This window comes from Primulina huaijiensis, unplaced genomic scaffold (assembly GCF_012295235.1).
Source record: "Primulina huaijiensis isolate GDHJ02 unplaced genomic scaffold, ASM1229523v2 scaffold3245, whole genome shotgun sequence".
Taxonomy (NCBI): domain Eukaryota; kingdom Viridiplantae; phylum Streptophyta; class Magnoliopsida; order Lamiales; family Gesneriaceae; genus Primulina; species Primulina huaijiensis.
Window position 1 is genome coordinate 521,158 of NW_027357612.1, and position 11,122 is coordinate 532,279.

The 11,122-nt window shown below is 32.3% G+C and overlaps 2 protein-coding genes across 3 annotated transcripts; one reads left to right on the plus strand and one right to left on the minus strand.

The window, feature by feature from the left end:
* Positions 1 to 1,795: 1,795 nt before the first annotated feature.
* On the minus strand, positions 1,796 to 2,972 carry LOC140968165 (ethylene-responsive transcription factor WIN1-like). Its single transcript, XM_073429031.1, has 2 exons — positions 2,853 to 2,972; positions 1,796 to 2,668 (listed from the first exon to the last, which is right to left on the minus strand). The coding sequence occupies exons 1-2, from the start codon at positions 2,930 to 2,932 to the stop codon at positions 2,116 to 2,118; spliced, it is 633 nt and encodes a 210-aa protein (XP_073285132.1). The 5' UTR covers positions 2,933 to 2,972; the 3' UTR covers positions 1,796 to 2,115.
* A 2,468-nt stretch (positions 2,973 to 5,440) lies between these two features.
* On the plus strand, positions 5,441 to 8,998 carry LOC140968122 (uncharacterized). Of its 2 annotated transcripts, none has more exons than XM_073428973.1 (6): positions 5,441 to 5,603; positions 5,719 to 5,863; positions 7,746 to 7,996; positions 8,243 to 8,330; positions 8,566 to 8,632; positions 8,731 to 8,998. In XM_073428973.1, exons 2-6 carry the CDS (start codon positions 5,811 to 5,813, stop codon positions 8,782 to 8,784), a joined length of 513 nt encoding a protein of 170 aa, XP_073285074.1. In that variant the 5' UTR covers positions 5,441 to 5,603; positions 5,719 to 5,810; the 3' UTR covers positions 8,785 to 8,998. The 2 variants fall into 2 exon arrangements, with proteins under 2 accessions (XP_073285074.1, XP_073285075.1); XM_073428974.1 differs by having other exon boundaries at positions 5,483 to 5,609.
* Positions 8,999 to 11,122: the final 2,124 nt, after the last annotated feature.

The window sequence follows — 11,122 nt, forward strand, 5'->3', positions numbered from 1 at the left end:
TTGAATTTATTGTGATAGCTCGAAGATCCGGTATTTTCTTACACATTTGGAGTATTCAAAGAGTCAAATCAAGCATTTGAAACTCCAAAATAAGTATTTTGTAGGTCAAAATAAATACTTAATTTTATTTCAAGATGAGTGATGACCTATGTTTTTTTTAAAAATAAAATGACATGAATAAGTCATCCTATTGCATTTTTCATGAAAAGACTAACAATGACTGAATTCATGGTTAATGCTCGAATATAGTATTTTCTTATATATTTGGAGTATTCAAATAGCGAAATCAAGTATATGAAACCCTATAATAGGTATTTTATATGTCAAAATAAGTATTTATTTTTATTCCATGATAATTGAGAAACAAATTTTTTTTAAAATTATATTTTAAATGGAGAAGACACATGTAATTTTGTGGCTAAAATAATATATTTATTTAAATAATAAAGGGTAAAAATGTAAATTTTACTTTGTGAGGTGTTAAAACTAAAAGTATAGATTTGTCAGGTAATGAGTTTTAAAAAATTATAGCTATGTACTGAATCTTAATTGAAAGATTGACAGATGTATTTTTTTGAAATTTACCGTTGTAATTTTTATGTAGGGCATGCTGGTCGGGTATTTCCTGATTTCTTCGTTGATAGTTTAATTTTAGCAACGTTCTAAAAAGTAAGGTTCTTGGTAATTTAGAAGGATTAAGCATGAATCTCGGATAAAACACATCATTATTGTTATGCTTAATGATCTAAATTCAATATTTACAGTTCAATAATTAAATAGATTGTTTGAAAAAAATTAAATATTAATATTTCATGTTGGTTTTAAACAACTTGAAGTTTTTCCATCGAAGGAATCCAAGTTTCGTTCATTGCTCCTTAATAATTTTATAAAATCGAGTTTGATTTGAATGACATGTTTTCTACACTTACCTCTGATTAAGTATAATTAAGCCTGTGATGTTTAATGCTAAACTTCTATTGTTCATCACACTGATTGCTCTTTAGAAAATTGGTGATTGGTTATTCTAAATCAGACTTAGATTTGTTTTTCAATAATTTTGTGTCTCTATAAGAGTTGAGTAATTACTCATATTTTGTCATATCAACACTATCAAAATTAATATTCCCTTGAGTTAATTGAGATATGGATCATCGAATACACGATTACGGTGCTACCCTTATCGATTGGATCGTGTTGGATTTAGGCATTCGCAAATCGATTGGATCGTGTTGGATTTAGGTATTACTTTGTGATGTTCTAAAATTTCATGGGATTTAGGTACATTACTTAGAGATGTTTAAAAATCCATCAAATTTGTATAATTGGGAATTTGTAATATCTTTCATTTCAATTACGATTAAGCTTCTTCACAATTGGTTAAAATTTAATGGTGATTGCATGCGTGTTATTAAAATAATTAATTTTTATGGATGATTAAATTCTAACATCGTTTTTATTTTCAAACCTAAATGTATCAAAATCATTGTACCTGTTGAATAATTATTCTTATTTTTTTTAACGTTTTTTAAATGATAAAACAATTCAATCTTTGCCCTATTTTAAATATTCTTTTTTTAGGGAAACCCATTTAAATATTCTAGGTCTAGATCTTACGTGAATTTTTGGGTCGCATTTCAATTCTGAGGCTCCCGTAGGATCTTTATTAGATGCAATTAATGTTCATAATGTAGGTAAGAACTTTTTAATAGTTATCTGTAACATTCAATTAATGTAGATTGTAACCCTCAATTAAGTAATATGATGACAAATATTAATTAAAACACAAAAAGAAAAATACTCGTAAGCTTTATTTATTTCTTAGCATGCATGTTAGCACGATCATTTAAATTTATTGATCAAAAACATATTCATCAATCTTAGTCTCCACTCTCTTCACATTACAAGAAAATCTCAAAAACTTACGTATAAAAAACCCACATTTGTTTCTATTTTTTACTCATTCCAAGTGCATGAATGTCCAAGTTTAATCGAAAAACAAGAACATGAGTAAGAAAGTTGATCAGAACAGATTTTAAAACAAGAACATGAGTAAGAAAGTTGATCAGAACAGATTTTAATTAAATTCTCCACCCTTGATTCGGACTACACAAAGAATTAAGGGATTTTTTCTCCTTGCTGAACATCAATCGAAGTGTAAGGACTATTGATTTGAAGCAACTCTTCAATCATTTGCAGTGCAATTCTTTCTTCTTCATCCATCATCAGTGCTTCATTTCCATATCCCTCCTCTTTTCGTTCGGTGTTACTCGAATCCAGGACTTTTGCCCCAAACTCGGCGTCGCCTTTATTGTCATTTTCCTTCTTAAACTCGACTCTCATAACCCATTTGGAATCAGAAGTCGGGCCTGCGCGCTTCTGCCACACCCCGATTCTCGAGTTCTCCGTATCTAGCCTCAGACAAGTAAGTGATGGAGAAGGTGCCTTGCTGCATTTTCTTAGCTTCGCATAAAGGATTTCTGACAAGGGTTTTGATGATGAATTCTTGCTGACATCGTTCTTGTTACTCTTCGATTCTTCGTGGTCGGGAGTTTGAATCACTGGAAAGTTCGTCTTTGCATTCCTTCCGTTCATCAAAATGGATGCTTCATCGTATGCTCTTGCCGCCTCTTCTGCCGTGTCGAATGTACCTAACCATACCCTTTTCTTCCTGAAATTATATCCACTTGGTTAAACTTTATAGATATCTATATATCATATGTTTCATAGATGATCCTCAATGTTTTATCAAGCTGTATGCATGGAACTGTGATGTCTAATCAACTCTAGAGAGAATTATGTTAAAAAATCAAAAGAATTTAAATTCATGGATATATATATATAGCTACACTCACAGCAGAGGGTGGCGAATTTCAGACACCCAAGTGCCCCAATGGCGTTGCCTCACACCTCTGAACTTCTTTGAATGAACCATTTCTTATATATTCAAAATTCTATCAAAAAATATGTATATATATGTGTATATATTATATTGCAAGCTTATGAATTTTGTTTGTATATTNCACTTGAAACTTTAATGATTGAACTCTTCATCATTGTGTGCAACCACATTATTAAATCCAAGATTTGACTACTAACTTAATTATTTGTTAGTTTGCATGTGAAATAATTTTTATTATTGGGTAAAATCGAAACGTCACACATTCTGCTTCCATGTATAAAAAATTGCTTGTTAATGACTCGATGGTGTTAATTAACAAAATGATGTTACTTTTATAACATTATATAAATACAATTACGTTTTCATAAATATAATGTTTTATTATAAAAAAAAATATTGATTGTGAATAACAAATACACCTCCTTTTTATTTTATATATTGATTATAGCACCTCTTATGGAGAGTTAATAATAATATGTAGTTTTCATGTGAGACGGTCTCATATATCTATATCCATGAAATATGACGACTCAATTCATATTTGAAATGAAAAATAATAATTTGATATAAAAAATAATATTTTTTCAATGATTGAGTTAGATAAAAGATCTGTTTCATAAATTGATTCGTGAAACGGTATCATATCATTTTTGGCCTAAAGACCTAACAACTATTAATGAACACTAGCTATCTTTTCAACAGGAATTAGAAAGTTGTCTTAAAGATAAGTAGGGTGTGGTCACATCTAATCCATAGAGTACTTTGTACTTAACCCCTCCCACATGGAACCAAATTATAGGTTTAATTATCAACTGATTTTTTCTCTTGTCTAACTTATTTTCGTGTGGAACATTCTACCTTCGCATTTTGTCGATTATCTAGATAATTATGTCTGACTTTGAATCTTCGGTTTATTTATGCAGATAAATATTGATAAAAAGTCTACTTAAAAAAAGCCATCTAATTTAATAATTAAAGAAAAGCAAAAAGTATCTTCTCTGGAAAATTCTAGCTCACGTAGTAGATTATAAAGCCAATAATACTTATTATTTAACATGTGGCCTCACTCATACAAACTCAAAATTAATTGACAAGCTAAAATAATAACTCAAAAAACCAACTTAATCATAAAATTAGTTAGGAAGATAAACTCATTTTTAATAACTCAAATAAACTTAATAAAAAAAATTTTACGTATAAAAAATTGGTGTGGAAGGGAAAATTAGGGTACGAGAGGGTAATGACATGAGTGATCCGGGCCCACTTCCATGTAAAAAAAAAATTTGACTCGGAAAAATCCGAGCCATTGGATCGACCCCTGCGGACACTAGGTCGAGTTAACCGTACGAGAGACGAGAGGCAAATCAATAAATTGGAAGAGGTCCACCGACAAATTTAGAGTCTTTTCAATTAGGAAACGGATGTTGACTATCAAAAAATGACGCGTCAATTAATGGGAGTATTGCGTGAAAACTTTTGGGTTTTTTTTTTTTTTTTTTTTTTCCGGAAGTCGTGGCGGAATTGGAGTATTTGAATTATCAACTACACGTGAACATGATGTCGACTTCCATTAATATTAAAGTCGTCATAACGAGCTACAGAGCTAGTCGGCTCGCAAACCGCCACAACACGTCATATCGGAGCATGTTAGATCGTCAGTTTTTAGTTATATTAGACGAATCTTGACATGTTGGCCTGTCATATGCAAGAACCCACCATTTGGGTGGATCGAAAAATTGTCATTTGAAACCGCCTATTTGATAGAACTGACCGGGGTGAAAAAACTCAACGAACCTCACTCATTTTGACAACTCTAATTAATATATGTCAAACCAACGTAATTTGAATCGATACAAATTTTACGTCAGAAAATAAATGTAAGTTATGTTATCAAAATAAGTAACATACTCCAAAGAACTTGACATCTAAATATCTATATCATCATATTATAATCTTTGATAGGTTTAAAAAAACTGTTTTTGGTATCTTCGAATTCCAAAAAAAACACTTGTCTATAATTAATTAAATGAGCACAATTTCTTTTGTTAATAAAAATATCGTAGTGATATGATGAAATTGATAATCTAATTTTAAACTTCCTTTCCCACTTTCCTTTCATGTATTCACGTTCATGTTTTCCCTTCAATTGGAAGAAATGTTCATTGCCATCATCCAGGTTTGCAGTGCCGCTCTCTCGTGTTTTTTTCCTTCAAATTTCTAGCGACTAACATTGCCAAAGTATCATGTACAAATATAATTCTCTCATACAGATAATAAATTTTTCCGCAATGGTTTTTTTTTTTTTATAATTATTTGTGTTTATTATTATTTTTAATTTGATCAAATAATATTAAACAATTATCACGAAATTATTTTCAATTTAAAAGATCTGTTCTATTTAAAAGAGAAGTTTTGTTTATATTTTTTTTATGTAAAATATTGAATGACTTGAGGAAGTTCTTAGTGGAGTAGGAAAGATAATTATAAAATTAAATATCTTGATATCATAAAAATAAAACTAAATACTTATATAAATTTAATATCAAAACCTTCAGCCCAAAATAAACCAAATGGATCGATTTTCATATGGTAGAATTGATGTGGAGGTAACAAAAGCAAATCAACATTTATTGGTCTAGTGTTTGGCGAACAGGCGTTCTCAGTGGTTGCTACGGCTCGTGCTTTCCATGCCTGATCGTACGCGGTAAAAGTAGTTTTCCCACCTCTCCTTTTGATTGTTTTATGCATAATATTAATTTGAAGTACGAATTATTGTAATTAATTTTTGAATTGTTAACGGGTTTCGTGAAAATTGATAGGGTTTATGCTGATCTGCTAAAGCTTTCTGTTGAGAGATTTCTATGATTTGGGAAGAGGAATTCATGTATTGGAGTGTTAGTTTAGGTATACGATGCTTGACAGTTGTTTCTGTTCTTGGATCAGTCATTTCCTAGCTTGTATGGGGTATGTTGTCTGATTTTAATCCTTTTTTTTTTTCGCCTGATTGTTTTCTTCACATAATCCAAAAGTTAATCTGTTGTGGTGAAATCTGAATGGGGTTTGTGCTGATCGGTGTTCTTGCTGATTTAGTGTCTGAAAGTTTTTCTTTTGTCAAGTTTTTCATAGTAATTGTAGGAAATTTCATTTACTGAGTGGATAACTTTGTTCTTCTTAGAAACGCATGTAATCGCTGTCTCTACCATAATGGGAATTTAGAATGTCCAATTTTTTGCCATTTAATTATGTTGTTTCTTGCATAAAGTCCCCAGAATTATTCGCAAATCGATTTGTGTTGTAAATTTCGTCGAGGTAAGAGTTGAACCTAGTCTTGGGGCAAGTAGGCAGTTGTGGCTCATCAAGTGGGAAAAAACCATAAATTTTTACGTGTTTTTTTCCTACAAATGGAAGTACTCTCTCACTTCCCGTATCCCCTCTCATTCAATAACTCGGTTTTCCACTGCGCTTGGACACTTTTGGTTTGAAATGTTAGTTGTTAGTTGCCGCTCTCGTCAAAAAATTTTCCCATTTTATCTTTGTACTAGAAAACTAGATCAGGATACTTGCTATTCAATACCCATAGACTGGAAAATATGTCCCTTGATACCTGTGTGGCATAACATATTTGCCGTCTCTTGGATGTCTTAATGTTTCAGTAAAAGAAAACATGCTACTTTGAATACATAAGTAACATCTTGTGTTTTTATATATATATATATATATATATATATCGTGTGTGCATGTTTTACATTGACCAGATTTAGCACTATTTAGGCATCCTGGTTTGCAGTTAGTCATGCCAATCATTTTTGGTCGATCATTTACATATTTGAATGTGTTTTGGCTTAAGTCTTGACAGTAACATAAGTCAAGTGTCAAATAAATAGCGAACGCAGAAGATGCGGTCCAGTCTAGAATAAACTCAGCAACGTCTTGCTCCACTTTTAATGTTTTTAATTTAAATTTTACTTTTGGAAAACATATCTGGCTGCTGTTTTTATTGCATCATCGCTGTCTCTGCTGATTGGAAAGAATTGTTAAACCATGTGAATCCGCCGTTTTCCTCGTATTTTTTGTTTTCATATGATCCAGCAGCATAAATTGGTTGCAATTAAAGGGATTTAGCTACTCCATTTTTTCTTGAATTATATAATATCGAAGTGTTCACCACCCCATCAAAACTTTACTCAGAACATGTTTAACAATCGCATAAATTTGTAATAAAGATCAGAGCTCAGATGATGAAATGGATTTGATATGAATCGTCCGAAAGCATGAACTGTTTGTATATATCGGACAGCTGTGTTTTGGACAACCATCTAATGTAAAAAATCATTCATCTTGTGGCAAATTTTTCTTTATTATCTTTAGCTTTGCTTTTCAAGAGGTCGAGCTCAATACCCCTCTATGTATTTTAGCTATACACAATTTATTACGGGCTGGTTCTACATTGACCCTTTATCACTTGACTGGTGTTTATTAAGAAAAGTATCAGAATATATTTGTTTATGTCAAAAACAATTTGATAGTGTTGTTTATGTCGCAAAACCTCTAGTAAAGATTATATTAGTTTTAATTATGATGATTTATGTGAAATATCGAGAATACTGTTATATTACTGTGGTCAAACATACACATATCTAGTCAATTTCTTCACAATACACCCAAATAATTCATGTTGGCCCAACAATTTTTAGTAGTATATAAATGGTAGGTGAGGACTCATTAATTATTTGCATATATTGTCAAGAATTTGACTTGTTAGGTGTCTGTTTGACCGTTGCTCCAATTTTCTTGTCATGGAAGCATTTCTTGCGAATGTGTATAAATATGGTTTGTAACAGAACAGAAATTGTATCGGTTGCTGTGTTAAATCCCTAACGACTATTGCGGATGAGTCATCAAAAGGACTAAAAATTCAAGGACAGGCAGTGAATAAACCAGTCATTTCAGATGGCTTCTGGAGCACGAGCACATATGACTTGGATAACAGCACATTTCCGTCCCAGAGAAGCTTGTCATCTATCAGTGTATCAGCTCAGAGCCTCAGCCAATCCAGTGGCATTGGAAGCTCCGGCAATTCTGAATTCGTAAATCATGGCAAGTCTGTTGACTTTATTCTTGGAATAAAATTGATGGATACAGATTATGAATAATGCATGGTATATACATGAATCCAGAAGGCACACCCTTAGAGTTTAGTGTCCGATTAAAACTAAGGGACTCTGAAGCATTATCTCTTTGTTTTAATGTTTTTTGTTTGTTCTGGCATACGTTGGAAATACATTCAAACTTTCTTATCAACGTCATTTCTACAATTTTCTTTACGCTTAGTTTTTTACACAGGTCTTATGCTCTGGAACCAAAGCAGGCTTCTGTGGGCTGGCACTCAAAAGTCTCAGCGCCAAGGAAAAGTTAGGGATGCAGTATTGAGGTACATAATTATGCATACTTCTGTCTTGAGCTGTATGTATGGATGAATGGTAAACCTTATGTCAAAAAATATGGTGGATCAACTACTTGGCACTGTGATTCTAATTTGTAGTAAATGCTGGTTTATTATAATTTAACTTCTTCCTCGTGTTATGGGTTCTGTTGATTTCTTTCTCACATTTTAATGCACCTTGAGAGTACACATTTGACTTTTGACTAACTCTCTGTATTTATAGTTGGAACACGACTTATGAAGGCCTGTTGGGGACTAGCAAAAGGTTTTCTCAGCCTGTTCCTCTCCCTGTGAGTCACTTGTCCAATTATAGGTGCTTTATCCGCTTCTGTTATTGGTATTTGTAATATGGAGTCTTATTAATAAATCAAATAACTCTTCATACCAGGAAATGGTCGATTTTCTTGTGGATATATGGGACGAAGAAAGGTTATGTGATTGAGGAAGCGGGTTATGTGATTGAGGATTGAGGAAGCTCAAGTTTGAGATGGATTATTTCTAGACTTGTATTTTCTGTAAGTTTGGCCTTACAAACACGATTTAATGTACAGTTTGAAACATGAAGAGGGGGTTTGAAATGTTGGAAAATCAGGACTTTCAAGTGCCATCATATTGCAATTGTGTTGTACTTGTGCCATTATATTGTGATTTTACTATACTTGGTCTGAATCTGTTATCTAATATGGTGAAAGCCATCCAAGTCCATTACCTCTTGTAGAATTGGCATGGGATTTGCGGCAATGCCATCCTCTCGGCGCCTATTTTGTTACTTTAATTTATCGTAATATTTGAATATACAGCTCGATCATATTTATAATGGGACACTGTGCAACATTATCAAAACACTGCTGACAAATCGGGAATGATGAGTGGTTGGTGACCACATTTCTGGATGCAAAAGCTTTTGGTCTACAATTGTTGTTAACTTTTTCAAGAGCTAATTCTCCCTCCTCCATAGTCTATATCGATTATCAACATGAAAAATGTTAGGGTCAGAAAAATATTAGCCAAGCTAAGTCAAATGAGATCGTTGAGCTAAGCAGAAGGGGTCTTGTAGCGGGCAGACGAGAGTATGCGGTAAGAACAGTGTACTCGGAGGCACAAGAAATGCAACTTTAGTTTCAAATCTATAAGCTGCATTTTTTCGGTTTTTATCAAATATATAGTTTGGTTTTTACATTTAGTAGTATTTCTTCTTTCTTTTTTTTACTAATATTACTTTATTTTAAAAATTTTTAAAAAAAGCAATCGTTTTTTGATTGAATTAAATAAAGATTGAAATTTGTTTGTAAATTTTGTTTTTTAATGATATTTTAAATGAAAATAATGCAAACATATAAAATTAAAATAACTTGCCATCTAAATGCAAAAGGACAAGATATATAGAGTAAGCTCACACAAAATTTTAAAACGAAAATACTTTAGAAAGTACCTTAAAAAATTAATTTCAAAACTTTTTTAAAAAAAATTAATAATCAATTTCAAAACGTACATCCCAAAATAAATCCAAATCATTCGATTTTCTTAAAATTTCTGAAAAAATAGAAGTGTTGTTGATGAAAAGCAAAATACCCTTTTTCAGAATTTTGCTCTAGGTGTTTAGAAAATTTTGATTAAATCGAATTAATTGAACGGATCAAATTAATTCGAAATTTGGTTCGATTAATTCTTAATTTTTAGATTAAATCAATTCAATCGGTTCAGTTTTGGTGGTGGTTGAAAAAATTCTGTTAAACAGAGTTAACCGATAGGACCATATTTAGACCGGCCATACTTGCAAAAATCAATAAATCTCGGGTGTGTAGTTATGTGAAACAAAAGCATTTCACGAGTTTGGTCAATAACAATGTGCAGGTGTATGTATGAAGTTTCATATCGAGTTTGAAGTAATTATATCATCCTTGGAACAGGGAGGGGAATCCCGGTTCTGTCTGCCCCACAGGATCTGAGCCGTTGATTTTAAAGAATTTGGTAGACCCCGCATATGAATTGGTGGACCCCGCATAGATGTGGTTAACATTGGATCTTTGATCACCTCATGGTGGCAGTGCCCCATAAGGTAGGGTGAAATATTCCATCAATCCCTTGACAGCAAAAACTTGTGTGAAACGGTCTCACGAGTCGTATTTTGTGAGACAGATCTTTTATTTGTGTCATCCATGAAATATTATTACTTTTTATGCTAAGAGTATTACTTTTTATTGTGAATATCGGTAGGTTTGACCCGTCTCACAGATAAAGATTCGTGAGATCGTCTCACAAGAGACCTGCTCTCCATTGACAGTGAGAAGCTTCCTCAGTTGAGGGATGTTCAATATAAATATATTTATAGTGACAATTTATATACATTTTAAAATAAAATATTCGAATTTTATTTATTTCAAAATTGATGATGGCAACTCCACTCATCTCCTTGAAAACAAGATGGGCAAACCCCATCCCAAAGACACATGCGATGTACCTCCACGATGAATTGTATTTGCTCACTTCGATCGAGGCTGCAATAAAATTAATCAAACTAATTAATTTCACTACCAAGTTGACATTAACAAATATGCTAGTTGACCCCAACTTGCTGGATTATGTCCTCAATTTTCATCTTCATCGAAACTTCATCTAGCCTGCCTGCCTGCCTGCCTGCTTGCTTTTTTAAAATTTCCAATAAAGTGACTCAATTATTATGGAATAATGTAAGCACAACCGTAAGAAAAAATAATAGCAATAACATATAACATAGGGGTATAGGAGTTGATGAAATAGAAAAATATTTGGTCATAAGT